Genomic DNA, 26,500 nt, shown 5'->3' on the forward strand with positions numbered 1-26,500 from the left:
GGGCATGCTGGGTGCTGGGGGATATAGTGGTATGCAGTACCAGCACTGAGAGCTCATTAGAGGAAGCAGATAGTGTGTTACATTGAAGGGATGACGGGCACTTGTTCATCTGTTGTACATTTTGTACTGCTCTAAGGGAAAGGGTACAGTCAAAAGATCAGTACTGGAATATATGTGACACTATTTGACAATACCTTAATATTAAGTTCCCAGATAGAAAATATCTCATTTTCTCCATTTAAACTAATATCATCATGTACCAACTGCTTTAAGTGAGAGAGACAACCTATCCCCACAGGTTAGAAACATATGAAGACATCATTTTAGAAACAAATCATGCAGCACCAATTTTATCTCAGAGTGTTTATTATAGTAAAAGTTGTTGTAAAACATTAGTGATTTTGGTCCACATCTTATTTTCTATTTGGCTTTAAAACATTTTTACAGTATTTACAAAATAAATTGCAGGCTTTTTAAGTTGTACAAAATTCTTTTTTTTCCTCTGACCCTTGGAACATTACAGTTTCAAGTAACTAAAAAAATAAAAAGATGGCAGATTAAATGTATCAAGAAGTACATATTGAACATATTTAATTAGCACAGTAATTTAAAAGTCCTGATCGTTACTTCTTAATGTTCATCAACATGAAGTCATTCAAGAATCTCTGGAATTTCTCTATTATCCACAATGAGAGTATGAATAATTCCTTCTTTCCTCTTTCCACTACTGACAGCCTTTATGTAACAGTCATGGTTCCCAACATTGAAGTGAGTTTCAGTCCCATCATCTACAAACTCACCCTGCCAACAAAAGGAGGAGGAGTTAGTGTTCAGAAGCATTTATCTTTGTCTAAGCATTAACACCATCTAAAAGGGTGGTATAATGAAGTACATTTTAGTTAAATGTTAAGCTTTGCAAAATTAGCTAGAAGCTTATATTTAAATGTTTTTACATTCTGCTATGAATTGAAAGTTTCTTGTTTGTACGCTCTACAAAGTATCTTAAGTTTCAGAGGGAAAGAAAACATACACCTAATGGCTATGTGTCTGTACCATATACTAGGTAGACACAGAATAATTTCAAAAGTAAAGTTGATAAACATGATAGCAAACATTTATTGTACACAAAGAACAGTTTACATGCATTATTTCATTGCGTCCTCACAATAACCCTGATAGAAGTACTATTATCCTCCTTTTATAGATGAGGAAATTGAGGCACAGAGTGGTTAAATAACCTGTTGAAGGTCCTAGTCAGTAAGAAATGGTGTTCTTAATCACTCTGAAAATCTCATTCCTCAGGGTGTTTGGTGGCTTACAATAAAATACACAGATAACAAAATCAAGCACTACTAAATCTGGACTTGCTCTGTCCAGTACAGTAGCCACTAGTCATATGCAGCAATTGAGCACTTGAAACATGGTGAGTCTGACATGAGATACTCTGTTTAAGTGTAAAATATGCACTGGATTTGGAAGACTTAGTGTGAAACAAAGAATGTAAAATACATAACTCACTAAAAACTTTCTATGTTGACTACATATTAAATGATACTATTTTTGATAGATTAAATCAAATATAAAATGAATTTCACCTTAAAACTTTTAAAATATGGTTACTAGAAAAGTTACATTTGAAGCTCATATCTGTGACTTACATATTGAAGAGCACTGATCTGGAGTAAAAATATAGGGGCCAAGTAGTACAAAGAAGGAAGGAAAAAGATGAGGCTTAGAGGAAAAAACGGAATTGTGCCAGAAAGCAAAGAAACCACAGTCAGACTTAAAACTTGGCTGTGAGCTTCCTGGGCCAAAGCAGACGGGGTAAAGTCCTGTAGCCAACATCTAACCAAAGAAAGCACAGCATGCATCAGGGAGAGAAGTGTTGCCTAGCTATGAGGAGAATTGGGCCAATAGCTCTTTTTTGGAAAGTGTAATGAATACCAGCACAAGGACTGCGTCTGGTCTGGTCCTGGAGTGCAGTTTGTTCATTTCACCCTCTTACAGTGAACTTTGAAAAATGCCTTTCAGTCATACTTCTGTAAAGATCAATTTAGAGGGCAGGACAGCGGTTGAGTAACACAATCTCTGGAGGTAGCTTCTTAGCAATTTGACAGACATAATCTTGGTCATGATGCTTTGAGATAAAAAGAAAAAGGAGAAAAATGCGCTGTAGCTCACAGGCAGCAAGAGCAGGTGTGCATATACTAGGGAAGCTGCCCAGATGCAGAGCTGCCAAAATTGCCCTGCAAACCAGGCTGTAGTTACAGTGAGGAGGCAACTGGGTTATGAGGAGCTATTGTTCACATCCTTGTGGTTGGTTTCCTGTCAATTACTGAGTGACAAAGATATTGAGGGTGAACATTATTTTCAACTTCTTATCTACAACCACATTCTTGATACCATAAAACAACATTCTCTACATTTGCACTGGAGAATCTTTGAGGGTGGGAAGGAATGTGATTCAAAACTGCTCATTCTCCAGCTAGAGAATTCCAGGGTGGGAAGAAAGCAAGAACACGAAGGACCACCAGGTGTGGCGCTGGGCACACAGTAGGTACCCAGTCCATGTTAATGGTAACTGAAGCTGTACCAAAAGGGGCCATAAAATACTGAAGAGCTCTCCAAACCTCTCTGCGTAAAAGAAATCTCTAGCAGTAGGCTCTCTAGCTCAGAGGATCAATTTTGAGTGAATCCTGATTTAATTTCCCTTCAAGAATTAATAACAGGGTTAAGAAACAAAAGCATTCATCTTTGTAACTTGGGATTTCTGGCTTTGGCACTTCCTCAGAAGCAGACAGCTGTAAGACCCAGCAGGTTCTAGGTAGTCTGCTGAATAAATTCATCCCAGGCCAAGCACCTCTTCTCACCTTTCTATACCTATAATAGATAAAGGAGCTAATGGCAGCAACTACAATTGTGCAACTAGCTAAACTGTGACTAGAGAAGAGAGCTGCTTCTCTCTAGCTCTAGTGTTCACCTGAAGCCAGCATGAAAGCTGGATCCAAGGATAGTACCCCTGGCTTGCCAGCAGACCCCGTAACACATGGGAATTGCCACCCAATGATTTCAGCTCCTACTCCCACACTCCATTTCCCACCATAGTCTCCTTTGCTTCCACTTCCCATGCTGAGTACACTGCGCCACTGTTATTTCATTCCCTCTTGAAATTCACTTCTACATTCATCCCACCCACAGCATTATCAGGGCAAGCAGCTGATAGCAAAGGCCAAACACATTGGGATTTAGATGGGGACTTCATCGTGCCTGGCCACAATGAGTGGGTAGCTTCTTAGCACTGCTATGTACAAATGCCACTTGTCTTTTGGGGTTTGTGACAGGGCCCTTTCCTGTCTGCCTTTCTGTCATCATCTGACATTGTGTGCATCACTTCTTGTTCAAAAACTTCGCTTTTAGAAAAGTACCATCTGCTTTGAGTGTATGGTGTAAAGCCTCATTCAAAATGTTACCTGTTGACCAGCAACATTGGCATCACGTGAGGAAGTGTAAGAATTTACATCTTAACAAGATCCCAGGTGATTTCTATGCATGCAAATTTGAGAAGCAGTGGCATAATGCACCATTTTAACATGGAGAAACACAGGAGACACAATTTTGGGGGAGGAAGTTTTTAATGGGGGATCTCTTTGGAGGACAGAGGCTGTTCCAGGGAAAGAAAGGTAGAGCGTGAGGTTGGTGCAAGCTCACAATGTAAACTGTTTCTAAATTCTTACTGCCACAGGCACTGTTCATTTTGGAGACTGGAGGAATTCATCTTTTTATTTTCAACCAAGAGGACATTGGTTAATTATAAAATCTCCATAATTAAGAAATGTAGCGGGCTGGTCGAGGGGCGCGTTGGTTAAGAACTGGCTTGGGATGCCAGAGGGCCCCGGTTCGGATCCCACATATGAGGGCCAGTGACACTGCCCTCCACAGCTAGGATGGTGCCAACTTGGGCCAGTGAAGCAACGTCCTCCACAACTAGACTGAAGAATAAAATGACAGCAACTTGTCTGTCCCCCCCCCTCCGATTTCCCAGCTCTGTTCCCCTCCCCCAACTCCCCAATTAAAAAAAATCTTAAAAAAAAAAAAAGAAATGTAGCAACGTTTCAACAGTAACTTATACACATGGTGCTTAGAGTAATCAAAAAAAGGTAGACTTACTGCTGTCTCCATTTTCTTACCATTGCACCATACATCCATTGTGTCTTTTTCTGTAAAAGTAACAAATTAAAAAAATTATAATCTACCATTTAAAGATAAAGCTAACTCTTTATAGTTATTATTTTAGGAAAAGTTTGATACACTGGATTTCTACAAGTCCATTAACTTTTCATAGCTTTGCAAGTCTAAATTTGAAGAAACTATTTGTTCACAGGCAAAATCAAAATGAAACAAAATGCTCTTTTAAGAGAAAATCATGGTCCCAGTAGAAACTGATGAAGACTTTTTAAACAAAATAAACACTGAAGCACAATCTTTAAAGGAGGGTGCATCCAAAAGAAAAATAAAGTACAGGATCTTTGAGGTCAGAGAGCCCTGGGTTCAAATCCCAGCTTCATGATTTATTAGCATGCCCTTTGGCAAGTTACCACCACTCTGAGCCTCAATTAGCCACAATTTCCTCATGGGTAAAATGAAGATGATACCACTTTTCTTGAAGGCTGTTATAAGGATTAGAAATAATTTATGTAAAATGCCTAGCACAGTGTCTGGTACAGAATATGGCCTCTCAGCACATTGTACTGTTTTTGTTATTAAGAGCTTTTTTTGGCCTCCTTTTGTTTTAACATCTCAATATAAAATTTAGCAAGTTATATAATGGGGCCCAGACTGCTTTAGCCCTTTTAGACCTCTTCACACTCCTCCATCCACTGTTAAAATGTGTAAAACCCCTTCCAGTGTCAGGTGCTATTCACAAATTGGCCCTCCCAACATTCCAGTACAAAATCCCACACTGAGAAGAAACTTCTGGGAAGAGACTCCAAATTTAGCAGCCCAGGAACACCAGAGTAAAGGAAAGAGATCTAGAAACAAGTGGAGAAGGAAATAGCAGGCATCTCAGAAAGTACGCTCCTATGGCTTTTAACATTATCCAAAAACAACAGAAAAAGGAATTCCAGAACCTGAAGTTTAAAAAGCTAACCCAAACCACACTCGCTTCTACAAATTCAGAAAAACTTAAATTCATATAAAAATGAGCAAAGAAAGGTATTGAGCTCTAGCTCCATAAAAATTATGAGAAAAAAGAACAACATCGTTACAGATAATAAAAGTATCAGAAAGATGTCTACAAAAAAGATAAAATACTATTTTCAAGTGAGCTAAAAGAAATTAAAATCATACAAGATTTAAACAAATACCATAAAGATTAGAAAACCTCAAAAATTAATAGAGCTCAGTAAAGAATTAGAAATAAAAATAATTTCTGAAATGAAGACAAAACTAAAAGGAATGCAAAAACAAAAAACAATAAATTATTCTTAACAGAAACAGAAGATGAAAAGGGGAACATTTTAAAAATCAAAAAGAAATAAAGATGACATGACAAGACAAGCCACAGACTGGGAGCAAATATCTACAAAACACTTAAATGATAAGGAACTTATTTGCAATATACAAAGATCTCTTAAAACTCAACAGTAAGAAAACAACCCAATTTTAAAAAGGGGAGAAGTCTGCACAAACAGCTCACTATAGATACACAGATTGCAAATAAGCATATGAAAACACGCTCAATACATCATTAGGGAATTACAAATTCATATGAGATATCATTACATACTTATTAGACTGGCCAAAATCCAAAACACTACAGCACTGCTATCAAGGACATGGAGCAGCAGGAACTCTCATTCATTGCTAGTGGGATGCAAAAACTTTGGAAAACAGCTTAGTGGTTTCTTAGAAAACTAAACATATTATATGATCCAGCAATCAGGCTCCTAGTTATTTACCCAACTGATTTAAAAATTTATGTCCGCATAATGAACTGCACACAAATGTTTATACAGCAGCTCTTTTGGTAACTGCCTAAAATTGGAAGCAACCAAGATATCCTTCAGTAGGTGAATGGACAGACAAACTGGTGCATCCATACAATGGATTATTATTCAGCAATAAGAAATGAGCTATCAAGCCATTACTAAGAAAAAGAAGCTAGCCTGGAAAAGCTGCATACTGTATGACTATGTGCGTACTGGAAAAAGCACACTATAGAGACAGTAAAAAGATCAGCGGTTGCCAGGAGTTGCGAGGGGAAGGAGGAGAGGATGGATACGGAAGAGCATGGGATCTTTAGTACAGTGAAACTATTCTGTATTGATACTCTAATGGCGGAATATGACATTATACATTTGGCAAACCCATAGAACTGAATAATGCAAGAGTGAACTCTAATGTAAACTATGGACTTCAGTTAATAATGGTTTATCAATATTGGCTTGCTAATTGTAATGAATGTACCACACCAATGCAAGATGTTAATGGGGTAAACCAGGGCAGGTGGAGGAGGATATGGGAAATCTGTATTTTCTGCTCAATTTTTCTTTAAACTTAAAACTGCTTTAGAAAATAAATCTTAATTTAAAAGGAAGAGGGAGAGAGGAAGGAAGGAAGTTAGGTGGGCAGGAAGGCAGGCAGAAAGGAAGAAGAGAGAGAAGGAGGAGGCAAGAGACAAAGGATGTGAGAGAAACTGACAAATTTAGAAGCCAGGTCGAGAGATCCAAAATCTATACCTTAGGGCCGGCCGAGTGGCACATTGGTTAAGAGCTGGCTTGGGACGCCAGAGGGCCCCGGTTCGGATCCCACATATGAGGGCCAGTGACACTGCCCTCCACAGCTAAGATGCTGAACAACAGCTCAACTTGGAGCTGGGCTGCCATGGGTCGCCGGCGACGGCGTAGGCCGCAGCCCCTGTGGCAGTGGGTTGCCATGGGCTACCGTGTGTAGCCAGCAGCCAGCGTGAGCGGCCAGCAGCCGCAGTGAGCGGCCATCCAGAAACCAGCAGCTGATCTACCTTGCCAGAGAAGAGCTCAATGATGGTGCCAACTTGGGCCAGTGAAGCAACATCCTCCACAACTAGACTGAAGAACAAAAACAACAGCAACTTCTCTGTTCCCCTTCCCCCAATTCCCCAGCACTGTTCCCATTCCCATCCCCCCAACTCCCCAATAAAAATCTTAAAAAAAAAAAAATATATATATATATATACACACCATAGTCATCCATGAGGAAGAAAACCACAGCAAAGGAACAGAGCTAAGACTAAAACTGTAATTCAAGAAGACCTAAAAAAAATTTCATTCTACATATTGAAAATATTTACCATGTATGTACCTGAGAAAACTGACCAAAAATGATCATTACCCTGACATATTCTAGTAAAATTAGACAAAAACAACAAGGCACTTTTAAGGGAAAGAAAATCAGATTGTCTGATCAGACTTTTTGACAGTAACAGTTTATGCCAGAAAAAAGTGGAGTAATATATCTAAGATACTTAAGAAATGAAAATGTGAGCCAATATCTAGCTAAACAGAGCTTCAAGTATAAAAGACACAAATGTCATCAACATGCACGAATTCAAGCAATATTATTAATATTCCTAAGAAATGTACTAGAGAACAAGTTTCAGACAAGCAAAATGATCAGACAAGATTAATCTAATGACTTGAAAACAATATATAAACATTTACTTATAGAATTAAGTGTGGTTTGGAAGGAACAGACACTACATAATGGCTATATGTTCTGACTGCAGATACAATAAAATTGGAAAATGATATGCAAAAAATGTTTTAAATTTGTTTTGGGAATCATACTAATGGTGGTAGTATTTGCATTGTTAATGGAAACTATTATGTATGTAATGTGGTACAAAGCAAGTGAGTAAATTATATTCTAATTGCATCATCTTCTGTGTCCTTGAGAAGGAAAATTCTCATTATGAAAGAAAAGACATACAGATTTTAGATAAGGTTAAGTAAAAACCTGTTGTTATTCCTGAATTTGAATTATTATACAAGTATCAGTATGAACTCATAAGCTATTTTATCTATAAAAAGTCACTCCCTCCCTCTCTTCATCCATCTATCCATCCATCCATCCATATAATTTCCTTGCTCCATCCATTGACGACCCAAAAAATAATGAATGAGCATCCTTAAGGTATGCCCAGATTATGCTCTTGAAATACCATTTTCCTCTAAGGAAAACAAGGTCTTCTTAGGAGAAATAGGTGATTCCGGTTCTGGGCAGAAAATGTTCAAAATGAGCCCATTTTGTCATACCAGATAGCAAGGAAGCTATCACAGTCTACAAAGGATGTGTCAAAAGGATTCAAGCGCCAATCTAAAGAATATCCAATTGGCCAAAAATGGGATAATTTAAGCATCAATATCAATAAGGATAATAACTGCAATGTATTGAAATACATCAAATTTTTTACGTCCATGTGTTAATAATGATTTGAAAAAACCTAAATGATCGCTTTTGGAGGAGAATAAGGAGTCAATTCAATATCTTGAAAACTGATAAAGGGAAAACAAGCAGTTATCCTGCATTTCTTACACAAACTGTACCTCTGTGTAACCAAATAGTAAAAGTTTCTCATTATAGACTTATTCCAGCTAATGAATAAGGAATGATGGAATCAGAATATCATCATTTGGCAAATGCTAATGAATTAATGGATGTAGGTACTAGGTATTAATGGTTGCAAACATCATAAAAAATTGACAAATAAATACCATGTATCTCTTCATATAACAAACTATAAAGCAGTCTTGCCAGAAAAAAACCCAAACAAAAACCACCACCTAAATTTGACCAATTCTTCAGAGTCAACTACCAATTTACAGGAAATATTGAAGACTGGAACATCACAGGAATGCAATCAACAAAATCCAGACCATAGGAAACTTTCCAAGACAAACTGATCCAGTTTCTTCAATAAGCTATACAAGAGTTTTTGTTTTCTTTTTTTAAACTATGTGCATTTAATTACTTGATAAACATTTTTCAATCTTAAAAAAAAAGATGTTTGCTAGCATTTGACTAGGCTGTACACTCTTTAAAAGCATGGATAAGGTACTTTCACCTATGCATCCTCAGGGATTGGTACATTTACTGTCATTTAGTAGGTACTGAATACTATCTAAGTAAATGAATCAGTGAATTAATGAGATAATCTAAACAGTCTCAACTTAGTGATATGAGAAGCAGGAAATACTAGGAGTAATCAGAAGAGAAAAGGTAGTAACTGGTAAATATTTGTCTCACAAATTTTGAGACCAATAGAAACTCAACACAGATGACAATCTGTACAACAGAACTTAGCTTAAAGATCAAGATCAACAGCTTATTAATTTTTTACTTTTTAGTTTTTAATCTACTTTATCTGGACTCTGACAATTTTTTTTTTAAAGACCATGCAGATTTCTTTTTTTTTTCAATAGAACTCTTTTTTTTTTTTAAATTGGGGAATAGTGTGTTTTTCCAGGACCAATCAGCTCCAAGTCAAGTAGTTGTTTCAATCTAGTTGTGGAGGGCACAACTCAGGACCCATACGGGGATTGAACCGGCAACCTTGGTGTTATGAGCACTGTGCTCTAACCAACTGAGCTAACCGACTGCCCCTGGACTCTGATAATTTTGATCTGCTGCAGTCCTAACCCTGGAGAAAAGTTCCCTTCTTACTGATGAATCTTAAATTTCCAACGGCCTTTAGACATGCTTTTAAAGTGAAATATCAAATAATAGCAAACGTCTACATCGATATTTTTTTAAACCCAAGTTTATAATCCTCAATCCATCACTATAAAATCTGGATCTTATATTTAATATATAAATCAGCCAATTAAATGAATACTTCATTCACACAGAACACATTGAAAATACACCTGCACCTATCATCTCTTATTCATAGCTCCCATAAAAGGTCGGGACAGTTAGAGAAAGTAAACAGCCATCATAAAAAGCCAATAAATTCTGCAGAAACAGAACTCACCCAACACAACTCTAAAGTCCTCACCATCCAAATGTAATACCCAAGTATTGGTGGTTTTTGATCTGTTCTCCATATACTTCTTGAGACTTTTCCCGTTAATTTCCAGAGTATATTCATAAGCAAAACCACTGATGGCATCTATATTTATGGTTGCTTTTGTCTTTGCAGCTCCAACACAGAAGGTCTCTTTGCCCACCAATTTGAACATCCATTCTTTTCTTATCTCTTCCTAAGTAATAAAATAGAAAAGTTGAAAACACACAAGTGGAATAAAATTTAGTATTTAATTTTAGAAAAATATAATTAAAGTGAGCAAATGACAATGCTAGTTAGATGTAATTTTATTAATTCATGATGCAAAGGTTTTAGAAAAAAGGCATTTTAAGTTTAGTAAATGTTATAGTCTATGAATTCTATAACTAGTATTAGTTCACCTTGTACAGCAAAATGATACAGGCCAATTTATAAACCACTGTAAGCCCGAATTCACATATGAAGAATCTACAATAACAAAATCAACCTTCTCTGCATACCATGTTTTACAAAGTAACATATTTTTCTCCTACCTTCCCATCTACATATACCACTCGTTTGCCTGATGTGGTCCCATGTTCAAATTCAATCTTATGGACTCCATCACTTAAAGCAACATCCCAAACGGCTACAAGATCTGTCATTTTTTCAAGGCTGTAAGGAGGGCTAAGGGAATAAAATAAAGCAATTACATTAGGCCAAAAACAGTAATAGAATTACCAATGAATCCTTCCAAGATGAAAGTATCAGATTTTTTAAAACCCCTAAAATTACAAAATCTTAAAGTAATATTACTTAAGAAATCCTACTCACAGTACATGGACTGTCTTCCTCTTATACGCTGTTCCTTTAAGATGAAACTACTATATATATATAGTCGGATAACTCCAAACAAAGTCACCTTAATATTAATAGGATTAAAAATCTATCAGTTTATCCGGGCTAGCTGGGCTATCTAAGCTAAGGCTACAGAATTATGCTTAGAAAGGTCAGTAAAAAGTCTCTACTTCTTCCTCCCCTCATTTAAAAAGGAAAGTATTTAATTTTGGTTTTTCATATTCAGATCCAATCATTCTCAAGAATTCTCCAAACCTTTTATACTTAAACCAATGACTAGGAATTCATTTTAATAAAAAGGTTCTAATTTATTATACTGAAAAAAGAGAAGTCATGGAAGAAATGTCCTATAATACAGATGAAAATGTTATGCAAAATAGTAATTCTTGTCATTACTATAGGAAATCTTATTTAAAAAAATAAAGGATTCTATTTTAGCAGAAATTTCTGGCACAATTTAAACATATTTCTGATATTAATAGTTTAACACAAAACAATATACATGTGCCTTATGTGAAAGACATATCTAATACAAATATAATATTTTGATACTGATATGAGTTTTTAGTTTTGAGAGAAGTAACATTTATTACAGTATTAATGATCATAGCTAACAGTTAAGTGCCTACTATGTGCCAGTCACTCTTCTAAGAGCTTTACACATATTAACTCATAGAATCCTCACCATAAGATGGGTACTATTATTGTCCGTATTTTACAGATGAGGAAACCGAGGCTTAGAGAGGCTAAGGGCTTGTCTAAAGTCACAATGACAGTAAGTGGCAGATGGGATTTAAACTTAGGACTCTGGTTCCAGAGCTTGTTCTCTTAACTATATCCTACTCTCTCCATTCCTTTTAATCTCCTTTGTATGCTCTAACTCAGAGATGCTAACTAGATTTATATCATTTTGAAGTGGTTGCCAAGAACTTTGTGCTGACAGGGACTTGGAGACCTTCCATCCAGGTCCTCTGGGAAAGGCTACCATGTCAGTGGTGGCCACCTCCATGCCAGGTGTTTACTACCCTTGTTCTACATTGTAAAAAAGCAAAACCACACATTCTGCAATTTTACAAAATGTGTCCTTTAAAAAGTAGCCTGGATAAATAACTCTTCTGACTGATTAAAACAATCTTGAAAGTTTCAAAAGCTAGTTTTATTGCAATGCAAGACATTTACCTTTCGTCATCTTCAAAGATAGGACTGTCATCTCCAGATGCCATGGTTGGCAAAACAGTCTTTAATCCAATTAGCAGCCGGGAAAGAAAAAAGCAGAATTGCAGCAGAGAAAGATTGAGAGCAACAAAGATGACATCTGCAAAGGGATTTTTCTAACTTTGCAATCCAGTTTTTAAATTGCATGCAGTTTCTGATGAAACAGCTTCTACATACAATAGAATTGCAAACTCTAATTTTCAGAGAAAGAAGTTAAGTCATGCAAATTGGCCGATCATATTTTTCCATGTTATGGATTTACAATTTCCTAAAACTAGAGAATAAACACACTAGTTTATTTCAAGTAATATACCATGTCAGAGCTTCAAGAGACTTAGAGGTCCTCTGGGTCCCATTATTCCCAAATTGAGACACAATAAGTCCCAAGGGTCTGAAGAAGTGGATCAGGGAATACATAAAACTCCAGGATAAACAATGCATCTTCTGGAAGCATCAATGTTATTAAAGGGTGGTAACAAATTTAAAATGCAATTTGTATATTAAATTTTAGAAGGTTTATATTATGGTAGAATATATAATTAAAAAAATTTTTTTTTGCATAACTTCAAAGAAATGTTGAGTTTGCAGGAAGCAGCCAGGGATATGCTAGTTCACCTTCTAAGAGCAAACAATGTACCTGCTTACTCAAGCCCACTTAACTTACTAGTGCCAATAATGAATCCACATCAGTTATGTGGTTTGCTCAGGTCACTAGCAGGGCCCACACCAAAACTAGAGCTCAGTATTGTGTAATTAAACACTAATTGGGCTGTAAGGCTAATTAAGTTTTACTGACATCAGAGGCACAGATAAGCTCACATGCATAGGAAACTCTCCACATTTGAAGATTTGGGATTAACAGTTGTACCCAGCCTAACCCACTGAAAAACAGGCTCACTATTTTTTGCTCCCAGGATCTACCCTAGCCTACCTTCTCCCTATAAATGCCCCAGGGGGCTCTCTCCTTGTTAAAAGTGGGAGATTGCCAACCTTCTTTGGCTGGAAACAGATAAAAGCCACAAAGTGTTTTTATAAAAATGTTAAGGAAGAGATTAGCACCCATAAAAGCAACACAACAGGCAAAGAAAAGCTAAGAATTTTAGGATGTAAATATTCAAAAACACTTCGTACCTAAAACAAATCCCTCTTTTTTTTTTTTTTTTAAGTAGGACCTTAGAAATTTGTAGATTGCTCTAGTCTTTGGAAACCCTAGGATATCGCCTATAAAAGTGGAGAGTATCCTGCAACTAGGAAAGCAAAGAGAATACAGTGCAATAAAGTAAGCCAAACAGCGTAACAACGTGGATAAGGTATCCTTTGCAAATCAGAGTGGACTTAGCGATATCATTCAAATTTTGCTCCACAACTTTTAGAGACTCTAGAAAGCTCAGTAATTCAGCATTCAAACTTGAAGAAAATTGCCCCATTTTCCATTATAAGGAACTTGAAGTATTGTCATACTAACATAAGGCATGGTACCATCTTAATTATAATAACTTTTCATATAGGTATAAAAGATAACACAAATCACAAGAGAGATTACAAATCATCACTCCTATTTAAAAAATTTTTTTTCTCTAAACTATCAACGTTCATTCATGTATTCAACATTTATTTATGAAGTATCTGGTGTTGAAAAGCTTTGGAAATAGTGGTGATGGTTGCACAACATTGTGACTATACTTAATGTTACTGAATTGTTAACACTTAAAAATAGTTAAAGTGGCAAATTTTATGTCATATATATTTAACCACAACTTAAAAAAAGTAGTACTGTAATATACCAAAAAATTGAACTGTACACTTTAAATGGGTGACTTATATGGTATGTGATATATATCAACAAAGTTGTTAAAAAAAAAAAAAAGAAAAGAAAAAGTCCTAGGTGCCCTGCCAGTAGTGTTTCTTGGAATGTGATTACACTTATAAACAAGAGATGATCACAGCTGTCCTTGTCCCTGACTTAAACCTTACTCATTTGAATGAGAAATGACTGTCACACACAGATCTCTAAGTTACAAACTAGACTGAATAAACACATGTCATATTCTAAATTCATTCATTATGCTAATTAATAGTTATCAATCACTTATGTGCCAGGCACTGAGCTGGGCACTAAGCTCAGAGTGAGGGGACTCTGCAGAGACCAAAAGATGAATACAGCACAGCCAGGATCATGTGACCAAACAGGAAACGGATCATTACAAAGAAAAATTCCCTCTATTTTAGCACAAAGTTTTAAAAATGTAAATGAAAAGGTGGAAAAACAAATTCTGTTTATTTTCACTAATGAGGACAATCACTCACTTGAAACTTTTTACAAGTCTTCAAAGAAAGCTTTTTGAGTGTCCAGTGACTACCCATCAGCATAATCTTTTACAATCCCTTCCCTATCTACCCAACACCCATGCTTCAGAATATGACTTCAACATTGAAAAGTTTTCACTTTTTATCTAACCCACATTGAATTTTGTGCTACCTTAGGTTTAACCTAACTGGGGACTGTAGTGGTTTCTCGAGGCTAAACCTGTCAGTTTTTAAAGTTCCTAAGATACTCATAGTTCCCTTTTCAGCAAAAGCTTTAGGTAAGGCCAGCCACAAGGCAGGCAGGTCACTCTTCAACAAACACGTGTTGACACTGTGCGTCCGGTCTCTTGTGAGGCACTGGGACCTACAACAAGGTCGGCCAGATATTCCCAAATACTACTGGAGGTACAAATGAGAATAACTTTTCTGAGAAGCGTTTTGCAACGTATACTACAAGCCCACTGAAGGAGTTACTTTAAACAGTGATGATGCTCAGAAAAACAGATGGAACAGTGCTCAACAAAATGCTTTTGTGACAGCTAAAAACTGAAAACCACCTATATGTCCACCATCTGGGAGGAAATTCATTAAGCAAATCACAGTCCTGTCACTCAAGTGAAGGTCAAGCCGGGGCCAGGCTTCCGGGAAGGATGCGGAGGTCAACCTGGCGCACAGGAACGCAGTCTAGTGCGGTCAAGAAAAAGAAATGTAGAAAAACATTTAAAGCCACGGGTAGATGTGTGTAACGTATTAAAAGAAACAATCCAAGTTACAGCACTTTCTGATCCAGGTCCTGCAAAAATACAGTCCGATCATGCTTACTTACGGGGGGTGGGGGTGGGAGGGACTGGAAGGAAATACACCTTAATGTTAACTCGGGTTGTCTCTGGGGAACGGGTTCGGCTCCTGTGCTTCCTTCCTTGCGCTTTTCTGTTCCATTTTTTCAACAGCGGCAAGTATCGATTTTTGTAGCTGCGGACAAGGCCAGAGCGGCCGGTCTCAGGGCCTGGCCGGGCAGGAGGGTCCGCCAGCCCCGGTCCCCGCCTCTGCCCGCGGCGTGGCGGACGGGAGGCGCCCGGAACACACGCAGCGCGGGGCCGTGTGCCTCACCGCAGGCTCTCACCGGCTGCGCAGACGCCGCCCACGGCTCCCGCGCCGCCGCCGCCGCCGCCGCGAGATGGCGGCCGCCTGCGCCGCAGCGCGGGCGCCCGGGGCTGTGCTCAGGGGCGCGCGGCGGCCGGGCCCGGACCGCCCCACCTGGGCTGCGGATCTCACCTGTACGCCGTGGGCTGCGGGAGGCTCTGGGCCACGCGTGCACCGAGGAGTGCCGATTCCGCCACTTAGGCCGCGAGGCCTTGCTCCCTTCGCCGAGAACCAGAAGCAGCCTCCGCGGAAGTTACAGCTCGGCCGACGCGAGTACCAAGCGCGCCGACTCTTTGTCGCGCTTCAGGTCCCCTGAGGTCCGCAGCGCAGGCCGCCACCCGCTTCTCCGCAGGGCAGACCCGGCTACGCCCGCTGCCTCCGCGGATGGCTTAGCGCTCTCGGTAGAGGCCTTTCCTCAACCCCCACACTGAGAAACGGCCCCGCGCCTCAGGCAGTCACCCTTGCCAACAGTGTTGGTAGGAACCAGCTGATGGCAGGCGCTGGGCAAAAACGGACCCGTGCCTGCGCTGAAGCCTCAGGGCAGGTCAGCCTGATCATGGCATTCGCTTCTGGAAACCTCTTTATGAGTTCTGGTTACTTCTTTAGTTTGAAGGCCAAAACTCCTTATGGTAGGCATAGGCCTTGTGTGATGTCGCTTTTGCCTACCTGGCTTCATTTAGGAACTCAGATGATGCAAGCTCCTTCCCCCGGGCCTTTGCGATACTCCTTGCGATACTTCTTCCCTCTTGTAACGTCCATTTTGTTGTTGAGATTGTTCTTCATAGATCATTTCTTAAAGAAAACTGTCCTGGCCCTGAAGACTTGCAGCACCTGTAATTCTCCTTCTTAGTCCCTTTCAAGGTGTGCAATTATTTGTGTAATTTTTGCTGAATGTGTAACTTACGAGTAGATTGAGGCCGTGAAGGCAGGGACCATGCCTGCTTGGCTCTGTCTTATGTCCCACATCTGCCCAATGCAGGCTCATATGTACCTAATAGGCTCTGATAAATATTTGTTGAATGAGTGAATGAAGAACAGGCCTGGGTAATGTTTTAGGTGGCCTTGAGTTTCACTCTGAGGAGGAGACAATGTCACCTGCAGAGAGGAAGGAAGATTGTTGACTGGGCCGTCTGAGGAGAGCAGTGAGCGGTCCCTGTGGAGAACGGTCCCTGTGGAGAGTGGGCCCCGCAACAAAGTAAAGATGTGAAGTATTCTGGAGGGATTCTGAGGGCCCAGCAGATTTGGAGGCATAGGGGCAATAAAGCTCCTTGTGTAATTTCTTCCTGCAGCTTGATGTTAATGTAAAGGATTGTTTCACCTTTGGGGTTGGTAGAGTGGATTCAGTTTCTAGATGGGAGCAAGTATGTGAATGAAGGGGGCGTGGAAAACAATAGGGAGCAATCTATTGATTAGGTTAACCGATCTGCAAACTAAGAATAGCTGAATTCTTAAGCAAATTACGTTACAGGGATTCTGCTTAGTGAGCATTGATTTCTTGTTTGCTACCCTGTATTGAAGGTTCTCTGAAGAGAAAGACTTTTCATATTTGTATTTTCTTCTGCACCGGTGTCTTGAACAGAGTTTTCAACAAATGGTTGTTGACAGAATAAATAAGGGGGGAAAGGTAAAAAGCTCTAGAATGGAACGTTCCAGAGATGGGACAAGGCTAGCTGAAAACACCTCCCTAATTCCTTTTTCCTAGTCCTCAGTTCTACTGAGAAACAATCCCGAGTCGTTTTAGGACCAGGGAATCCTGGTTGGGGAGTAGCTCAAAGATATGTTAATGAAGGGTGATATTTTCTTATACAACTTTAGGAATCAGGATATTTTACAAGAGCAATAAGGTATAATTTATCGAACACTTGCTATGTGCCTTATATATCATTGCCTGGAGTTCTTACAACAGCCAATTACAGAGAGACCCAAAGTCCTTCAGAAATTGCAGGGCCAGCATGTGGAGCCAGGCCTGTGGAATTTGAAAAGTTCATGTTAACAGGTTCTGTTATTAGAAAAGTATTAATTACACTTGAAGAAAAAAGAGCCCTTTCTTTGAGGCCTAGAAAGCTCCTCTGCCCGGGGACCCCAGAGTGCGCTCATAAGGTACACGCAAGTCTGCACCCTGAATAGGCAAGGCAGTTTGTGATTTCTCAGCTGGCTTGTTCAAAGAGAAAAGAGCACTATTTTCTCTTTGGGTACAGTTTTTTTAAATTTTATTTATTTATTATTATTATTAGTTTCAGGTGTACAGAACAATGCAATCGTTATCCTTTTCACCCCTCACAAGGTAACAACCCTCCTCCCCTCTTCACTGCCCTCCCACCCCCGATATCATACTTATCTATTACAATTCCATTGACTCCATTCCCACTCTCTACTCCACATCCCGTGATTATATGTATATGTAATTATAGTTGTCATACAATAGTATTCAACATCAGTTTCAGAAATACAGTGTGGTGGTCAGGCCTCTACACTGTCTATGAAGTGGACTCCCTAACAAGACATGAGTCCATCTGGCCCCCGAAAAATATTTACAACATTATTGATTGTATTCCCCAGACTGTCTTTTCTAGTCCTGAGGCCATATTGTAGTTACCAATTTGTATTGTCTCGTCCCTTCCCCTTCTCCTTCATCCCCACCCCTCCCAAATAACAACCCTGTTTTTCCTGTGTCTCTGAAACTATTTCTGTTTACATTTCTCATTTATTCAGCTCTTTAAATTCCACATATAAGTGAGATCATATGGTATTTGTCTTTGTCTGACTGACTTATTTCACTTAGCATACTGTTCTCTAGTTCCATCCATATCATTGCAAATGGAACGATTTCCTTCTTTATAGCTGAGTAATACTCCATTGTGTAAGTGTACCATAGTTTTTTTTTTTTTTTTTTTTTAAGATTTTTATTGGGGAATTGGGGGGATGGGAACAGACAAGTTGCTGTTGTTTTATTCTTCAATCTAGTTGTGGAGGACGTTGTTTCACTGGCCCAAGTTGGCACCATTATTGCGCTCTTCCCAGGCGAGGCAGATCAGTCACTGGCTTCTGGACGGCCGTTCACTGCGGCTGCTGGCTGCTCACTACACACGGTAGCCCATGGCAACTCACTGAAGCAGGGGCTGCAGCCTATGCCTTCGCTGGCGACTCACGGCAGCCCAGCTCCAGGTTGAGCTGTTGTTCAGCATCTTAGCTGTGGAGGTCAGTGTCACTGGCCCTCATATGTGGGATCCGAACTGGGGTCCTCTGGCGTCCCAAGCCAGTTCTTAACCATCGCGCCACTCGGCCGGCCCTGTACCATAGTTTCTTAATCCAGTCGTCTGTCTTTGGGTATAGTTTTTAGGATATCTGGAAATAAGGAACATACTAGTTTGGGCTGCATTTTCTACCTGTTCATCCCCTGGGCTCCAGACACTGGAGGTAGGAATAGTGAATTGTTACCAGACAGGATTGTTATGAAAAGAAATTAAATCTGAATGAAATACCGTGAAAGGTATTGAACTTGAGTATAAAATGCATTCATTCCTTTAGGCTGATCCTGCTTTTGACTTAATTTTCACTCTCAGATTGTTTCCTTGTTTCCCAGGAAGTACCTAGATGCTGCTCTTTCCTCTTAAATGACCTCTCACCAGTTTGCCCATAGACAGCAGTGATTTATTTTGAAAGAGCAGCTAAAAATGCTTTCATTCACAATAGTCCATGTTTTCATTGGGCTTCCCTTTGAAAAGGGAGTTGTTAATGATTTTCTGAACTTACTTTTTAAACAGCATGAATGAAGATCAAAATAAAAGGGAAAAGTTACGTAATCTTTACATAATACCTACAGATTTAAAATTTCCATGTGCCTGTCCAGTGTTGTTCCACTGTGCCTACTGGCTATGTGTTAAAGGAAGAGGCACCAGTGCTTTAGAAATGAGCCTAGGGCCCAGAATTCTGGCCTCAGGAGATGGTGTGTCACAACCAGTGCCAGTAACCACGGTCTCCTGCTGCTGGCCAGGCTGCAGCTGCTTAGGCAGCTCTCCCTCAACACAAGGAGGCTGTGGCTCTATCTACACAAATACAGAAGGTCGAGAAGCAGTGAACCAAGGCGATTTTGTAGAACTTGAAATCAGAAAATCTTGACAATTTCAGGAGAAAATAGGTTTTGCTCTGAGTCATGTGGAGAGTGAGGCTTGTAGATATACCCTTAATTAGACCAAAGACCTAAAGGAAGGCAGTACAGACATGTTCCAATTGGTTAAGCCTTTAAAATTTTGTATCTTGTTTATTTTGAGAAGTTTTTAAAATATGGAGGACAGAGGATAATCCCCATATTCCCACCACCCAGAATTGACTATCATTAAATATTGTCCCGATAAAAAATTTTAATAAAAGAACATGTTGCAGATAAAGCCCTATTTGATTTTCACCCCCAACACCATTATTTTCTTTCCCCCAAAGGTCAACGTTCTCATGAATTTAGTGTTTCCTTCCAAGTCCACTTTTTATAGTTATATAGAAATTATATACATGAGTAAGTATTCTTGGTTGTGATATAGTCCTGCTTTTAATAATTATTTAATGGTACCATGAATAACAACTGGGAATTTGTGTGAGACTAAGAAAGGATTATAGGGAACTCATCCTTTGGAATTCCTATCACCATCATCATTACATTTATTCAATATTTATTGACAATCTGTTATATGGCAGGCACTGTGACAGGGACTATAACAGAGAGCAGCACTGATGGTTTTTCTGCCCTCCTCTCAGGAAGGAGGCAGCCACAAAAAATGAGCAAACAGACTGTGGTTAGTCATCTCCAAGATGGCTCCCAATGATCCCTACTTTTCATATCCTTGTGTAGTCGTCGCCCACGTTTTACCAAGGTTAGTTTGTGTGATCAATAGCATGCAGCAGAAATGATATATCGCTTCTAAGATTAGGTTATAAAAAAGACTTCAGCTTCTGACTTAGATGTATACACATTCCCTCTGTGGGAAACTGCCATGTTGTGGCGACACTCAGGCAGCCTGTGGAGAGGCCCACACTTGACAAGGAATGAACTCAGGCCTGCCAATAACCACATGAGTGAATCTAGAAGTGAATCCTTCAGTCCCTTTGATTCTTGAAATGACTGTAGCCTTAGCCAACAAGTTGACTGCAACCTAATGACAGATTCTGTCCAGACCATCCAGCTAAGCCATTCCTGTATTCCTGACAGAAACTTCGAGATAATAAATGTCTGTTTTAAGCTGCTATAATTAGGGGTAGTTTGTTATATGTCAATAGATAACTATTACACAGATAGATGAAATAATTGCAAATGGGAGTAAATGCATACAGTTTTATAGTAGAGCAGATGCCCATCACAGGAAATGGTATGGTCAAGTGGTTAATATTAGTTTCAGATCCTGGCTCTGCCACATACTGTGTGACCTTAGCAAGTCATTTTTCTCCTTCTGTTTTCTAATTTGATAATTTGTAAAATAAAGATAATAATAGTACTTACATTAAGGTTGTTGGGAAGAGTCAACAAGTAAGAAAATGAAAGTGCTTAGCCCAGAGCCTGGCACATTTTAAGGGCTCAATTAATACAACTACTGTTATTCGGTATAGATTCTTGAGTGTTTGTTATATTTCCCTGAATTTTTTGCTTAATGTCCTTCATATAAGAAAATGACTGCTGAGGGCCGGCTGAGTGGCGCGTTGGTTAAGAACTGGCTTGGGATGCCAAAAGGCCCCGGTTCGGATCCCACATATGAGGGCCAGTGACACTGCCCTCTACAGCTAAGATGCTGAACAACAGCTCGACCTGGAGCTGGGCTGCCGTGAGTCGCTGGCGAGGGCATAGGCTGCAGCCCCTGCTGCAGCAGTGGGTTGCCATGGGCTACGGTGTGTAGCCAGCATCCAGCATGAGCGGCCAGCAGCCGCTGTGAGCAGCTGTCCAGAAGCCAGCGACTAATCTGCCTCCGCCGGGAAGAGCGCAATGATGGTGCCAACTTGGGCCAGTGAAGCAATGTCCTCCAGAACTAGAATGAAGAACAAAAGGACAACAACTTGTCTGTTCCCCTTCCCCCAATTCCCCAGCGCTGTACCCATCCCCCAATTCCCCAATAAAAATCTTAAAAAAAAAAAACTGCTGAAGATGAATGCCCCCCCCCGGTATAAATCTGACTTAAATTTAACAGTGCATTGAGCACCAACTATGTGCCAGAGACTATCCTAGGTGATGGAAACAGTAAGATATGATCCATGTCCCCAGGAGTTTGAATTCTCATGTGGGAGGCAGAAACAAATTATTAGTGTGAAAAAGGAGCTTAAGTCTAAAAGACTTGTGAGCTGAAGAATCTTCAAGAATTCATCACCAAATGCCATTCATATTTGACATACTCCTTGTAGTGGGAAGAAACCTGATAGTTCTGTACCTTGGAGAAAATTTGAGAATCAATTTAGAAGTTCAGAAACAAAAAGATCTGTTTAATTGCTAATGAAGGCTATAATTTATACTGAGAAGTCAAAGCACAGAGGAAAGCAGCTGAAATGAAGACTGGCTTTGGATCTCTGTTTACGAGGTGTGATCAAAGAATACAGTTAATGTTTAAAATAAAAAATTATTACAATAAAAAACACATTGCCATTAATCCCCCTCAGAATACTCCCCCTCACTTTGAGCACACTTATCCCATCCTTCTTGCCACTTTCTGAAGCAGTTCTGGAAGTTCTCTTTGGTGAATGTCTTTAGTTGCACTGTCGTGGCTGTCTCGATACCCTGAATTGATTCAAAACGTTTACCTTTCATAGTCATTTTGACTTTGGGGAAGAGCCAGAAGTTCCACGGTGCCAGATCCAGGGAATAAGGTGGATGAGGACACACTGTAATGTTTTTATTTGACGGAAATTTCTGTATACCAGAAGTGACATGTGACACGAAGCGTTGTCGTGATGGAAGATGATTTATGGCACACTTTAAAACACACCTTTTCTCAACCATAGCTCACACCCAACAACCTGCACTGAACAAGTTGAAACTTGTCACACTCTGTTACTAAGGTTTGATGTGCCACTTCTCATTACTGAAGATCCCTGCATTTCCATTGGATGGCACTTGGCAGCAGCATTCACCGTAGTTTTTGATTACACCTCATTAATGTCAATTCCTTAAAAGGCCTTCTCCACACACCCCTGTTCTCTTCCTTCATAGCACTTATCATAATTATATGCTTATTTGTGTTTATTTAATATTTCTTCTCTCAACTAGACTAAGTTCTGTGAGGGCAGGAACCATATCTGGTTTACTCACCACTGTAAACTCAGCATCTAGTTCAATCCCTAGTACATAATCTAGTTCAATTCCTAGTACATAACAGGTGCTTTATACACTTCTTTTAAATGAGTGGATCTTAAATAAGTGTTTAGAACCATTAGAATCTTGATGGGTGGATGAGGCCCATACAAAACTTTTAAGACTAATGCAGCAGGATGCTGAGCTGAAGATAACTTGCATACAGAGTCTTTTCCTTCTTTAGCAAAGAGAGGTGCTGGACAGGCTGTACCTTTGGTGGTCCATAAGATGGGAATTCCTTTGGAGGACAGAGCTCTAGAGCTTCCTTCCCTCCACTTGCTACGCACAAAATTCAAGAGTAATGAAAGAAAGGCTCTAGAGTTAGGAAATACAGAGTAATCAGCCTTCTCGTGCTTTGAAGATTGTGAAGGACGCTGGTTATCTATCTAGCATCTATTGTCCTCTCGCCCCTCACTGGACTGTTTTACTTAAGTAGACATGCCTCCACCTTCCAACCCATGTGATTCAAGGAGTATCCACCCCACTGCCAATTCCAATTATGGTAACCCCTTTTTCTATTTGGAACCCAGGACATGTTTGCATGGGGCAGACACAGAGCTCAAACTCACAGTGGACCCAGTTGCCTGGACAAGGCTGAGTATGGGCCTGAAAGTATTGTAACCTAAGAGCTGTGACTGTAAGGCCTTCTTGTGGGAGATACCATGGCTGATTCCTTCCCTGGGAGATCCCTGTTGGCCATTGTGGGAACTGCACCTCCCTTGACGTGCATCATTTGACCAGTTGGAAAATACAGGTTGTCAACAGCGACATCATGTGGCTATAAAATGCAATGTCAACGGTGGGCAGATGAGATGCCTTGTATATGGAAGTTAGATTTTCCCTTAGGAATTTTTGGATCACTTAATTCCCTGAGTTTTTGAAAATGGTGGGCAGGGACCATAATTGTATATTCTCAACTTGTTAAACTGAGAAATAGAGCTGATTGAATTGATCTCGTTTTGTGGAAAAAATAAAGCAGTGACCATATTTGTACGCTGTGGAGCTGTTTTTACAGTTTTTACTTGTATATCAGGATGCAAGAAAATTAGGCTTGAAGACACCCAAACAAAAACCTTTCCATTTTATGCCCCCTTTGAAAACTTGTCTATAGTTCCCTATCACCTCCTGGATAAAGTCTCAGCTCTTTTAGTACACTTGCTAAGGCTTCCCTCTTCTGCCTCTCCGATGATGCAACACTCAGCTTTCTCAGGAAGCCCTCAGTAAATTCCATTATATTTGTAAATGCTTTGGGAGTTAGGTTTTTGGGGAGGGCAGATATGAGCTGTATTAAAGAGACCCAGGCTTAATTTAAAAAAAAAGCTAAATTTACTGAGCACTTGTGAACTAGGCATTATAATAGTGTACAGTGGAGTTATTTAATTTGCACATGAACTTTGCTCTAAATACCTTCCCTCCCTGTACCGCTGGGGAACTCTTATTCGCCATTCAGAATCACTCTTAAGTATTCCTTTAGGTTTGCATTTCTTGAGCTTGGCTGCACATCAGAATTAACTGGGCAGCTTTACAAAATGACTTTGGAGATTCTGATTAAATTGGTCTGGGGCCTGAGCATCAAGAGTTTCCAAAACTCCCCAGGCTGAGGGTTGAGGCCCACTCGTTGAGGAAGACTTAAAGTGACGGACTTGGATAATCTTCCTTCTCTTTCCCTTCTGCAACCTTTACACCCTTCTCTCATCACATGACACTGTATATTAATTTCAAAGTGTATACCCATCTCCCTAACTAGACTTTGAGCATCTCCAGTCAGCCACCTCTGCATTTTTGTAGCCCAATGTAGGGCTTGACGCTTCGTGGAGATTTGGAAAATGCTGAATGGAAACATAAAATGTCATCAACAAACACTTCTTGGGGTCCTTCCCAAATGCCAGGCGCTGCTGTGCTCAGCTACATCTGGAACTTACAGAACAGGCTGACGGTCCTGCAGCAAGAGCTCGCAGTCACGGCATGTGTATTTGTGTGGAGGTCAGCCTGCGCTGGCCACGAGGCCTGGCCCTCACTCCCCCACCTCTTCAAAAGTGTACTTCTGAATTCTTTTGGCAACTGAGTGTCCAGCGAAGTGATAGAACTCCTGCGAAGCCAAAGCGAGTAGCAAGTGCGATGGGAGTGCGCAGGCGCAGACAGCAAACCAAGCGCGGCATCTCGCGTCTACGTTAATAGTAAGCCCCGCCCCCAGCAGCGGAGCCAACCAGAGGGCGCGGGGCTGTCCCAGCCTCCCCGTGCTACCCGAGAAAATCGCTCCCGGTGTTCGGAGGCGGAGCAGAGGGCGGTCCCTCGACGTGCTCCGGCTCGATTGGCCTGCCTCCCAATCCGCGGTAACGGTCGCGGGGGCGGGGTAAAGGCGGCAGAGCCAGCCGGGCTGGGCGCGCTGCTGTGAGGGGAGGCGGCTGAAGAAGGTGAGTGGCTCTCGGGGTTCACAGAGGCGTCGGTCAGAGCCCCCCTCTAAATCATCCCGGAATTGGCTTCACCTGGGACCTGCGAGTGGTCAAAACCGACCCTTGTCGGGGACCCCAGAGAGGAGCCGCCTGGGACGGGTTCGCTCCAATTAAAAATCCCAATATGTGTATTAGGATTGGGGATCTGACAAACCTGGTTCGAGTCCTGGCTCTCCACCCTTTGTGATCTTTTGCTTCTCATGTAACGTCTCAGCGCCTCAGCTTCTTCATTTATAGAATACAGCTGGTAATTCTTGCCTTGCATGGTGATTGAGAAGGTTAAATGGGACAATAAATGCAAAGCTTAGAATGATACCTGGCGCAGACTGGATTCTGGATAAGTGATAATCAACCGCGAGAGTCGGCCAAGTCAGACCCCCGTGACTTTTCAGTGTCAAGGAGTCTGAGAAGGTTGCTTGGCTAGTGAAGACTCCAGCGAAAGGGGGAAGGGTATATGCGAAGGGGTAGGTGAGTATCCTTTCTCCGGTTTATTAGGCTCAGTCCAGATTCCGGGGGCTTGTGACCTTACAGAGTCTAATTTGATCCTATTAAGAAAATCAATGAGGTGGAAATGTTGAAAGGCTAGAGACCCGTAACATAAGAGACCAATCTGAAAGGGTTTCTACTACCACTTTATTTTCTAACTGTAATATTAAACACTGTGCAGGTATTACCCATATTGATTTCAATCCTCTATATGAGTTGTTTTTTACTTTCAGCATTGCCTAGTAGACCCGGGCCTACCCCACCCCAACTTGGGGAAGAGGTGGCCAACTAGAGTTTTGCCTCAGCTTCTGCTTCAAAGGGGAGAGAGGTGTATTCTGTCCTTTTGTGTAACCTCTTCTGGGGCAGAATGATTTGCTCGAGATGATATCCAGTCCTAAACTCCATTTCTTTATCTGTGGTAGACTTAGTTCTTCTTAGGAACATGAGTCTTCTTGTTAAACAGCATGTTGATATATTTTTGGAATAGAGCTTTTGCGTTTAATCAAAAGAGCTTTTGCATTTAATTGACAGTAGAGACTTTGAAAACATTGCATGCTCCATTTATTGCAGTAATGTGAAATGCTTTTGAGAAACCTAATTACAGATTTTAATGTGAGTCATTTGAGAAAGAATAGTTACTCACCATGGTTTATTTCCAGCTTTCCTGCCCAAAAAGTGGTGTAAAATAATTAC

At 40.3% G+C, this 26,500-nt stretch overlaps 2 protein-coding genes across 11 annotated transcripts in view; one reads left to right on the plus strand and one right to left on the minus strand.

Moving 5' to 3' along the window:
- Positions 1-359: 359 nt before the first annotated feature.
- On the minus strand, positions 360-16,053 carry FAIM (Fas apoptotic inhibitory molecule). Of its 4 annotated transcripts, none has more exons than XM_019663926.1 (6): positions 15,680-16,053; positions 12,062-12,120; positions 10,579-10,711; positions 10,013-10,241; positions 4,168-4,217; positions 360-801 (listed from the first exon to the last, which is right to left on the minus strand). In XM_019663926.1, the coding sequence occupies exons 2-6, from the start codon at positions 12,103-12,105 to the stop codon at positions 652-654; spliced, it is 606 nt and encodes a 201-aa protein (XP_019519471.1). In that variant the 5' UTR covers positions 12,106-12,120; positions 15,680-16,053; the 3' UTR covers positions 360-651. The 4 variants fall into 4 exon arrangements, with proteins under 4 accessions (XP_019519471.1, XP_019519472.1, XP_019519473.1 ...); XM_019663927.1 differs by lacking the exon at positions 15,680-16,053 and adding an exon at positions 15,268-15,549; XM_019663928.1 differs by lacking the exon at positions 12,062-12,120 and having other exon boundaries at positions 15,680-16,042.
- A 9,126-nt stretch (positions 16,054-25,179) lies between these two features.
- Positions 25,180-26,500, plus strand: part of CEP70 (centrosomal protein 70) — a 76,841-nt gene continuing 75,520 nt past the window's right edge. For 3 of the 7 annotated variants that reach the window (XM_019663894.1, XM_019663895.1, XM_019663898.1), the window contains exon 1: positions 25,185-25,282. The gene's annotated coding sequence lies outside the window, so the exon portion shown is untranslated. Of the gene's footprint in view, positions 25,283-25,319; positions 25,790-26,500 lie in introns of those variants that run through there. The other 4 variants (XM_019663890.1, XM_019663893.1, XM_019663891.1 and 1 more) reach the window with 4 other exon arrangements.

Source organism: Hipposideros armiger, unplaced genomic scaffold (assembly GCF_001890085.2).
Source record: "Hipposideros armiger isolate ML-2016 unplaced genomic scaffold, ASM189008v1 scaffold_410, whole genome shotgun sequence".
In the NCBI taxonomy this organism is placed as follows: domain Eukaryota; kingdom Metazoa; phylum Chordata; class Mammalia; order Chiroptera; family Hipposideridae; genus Hipposideros; species Hipposideros armiger.

Bases quoted from the DNA above. Each gene is read 5' to 3' on its own strand.
- FAIM (XM_019663926.1), bottom strand. From the start codon at position 12,105: ATGGCATCTGGAGATGACAGTCCTATCTTTGAAGATGACGAAAG. The intron at 10,712-12,061 runs GTAAATGTCTTG...TTATTCCCTTAG, and splicing joins ATCTTTGAAGATGACGAAAG to CCCTCCTTACAGCCTTGAAA. The intron at 802-4,167 runs GTAAGTCTACCT...TTTTGTTGGCAG, and splicing joins GTAAGAAAATGGAGACAGCA to GGTGAGTTTGTAGATGATGG.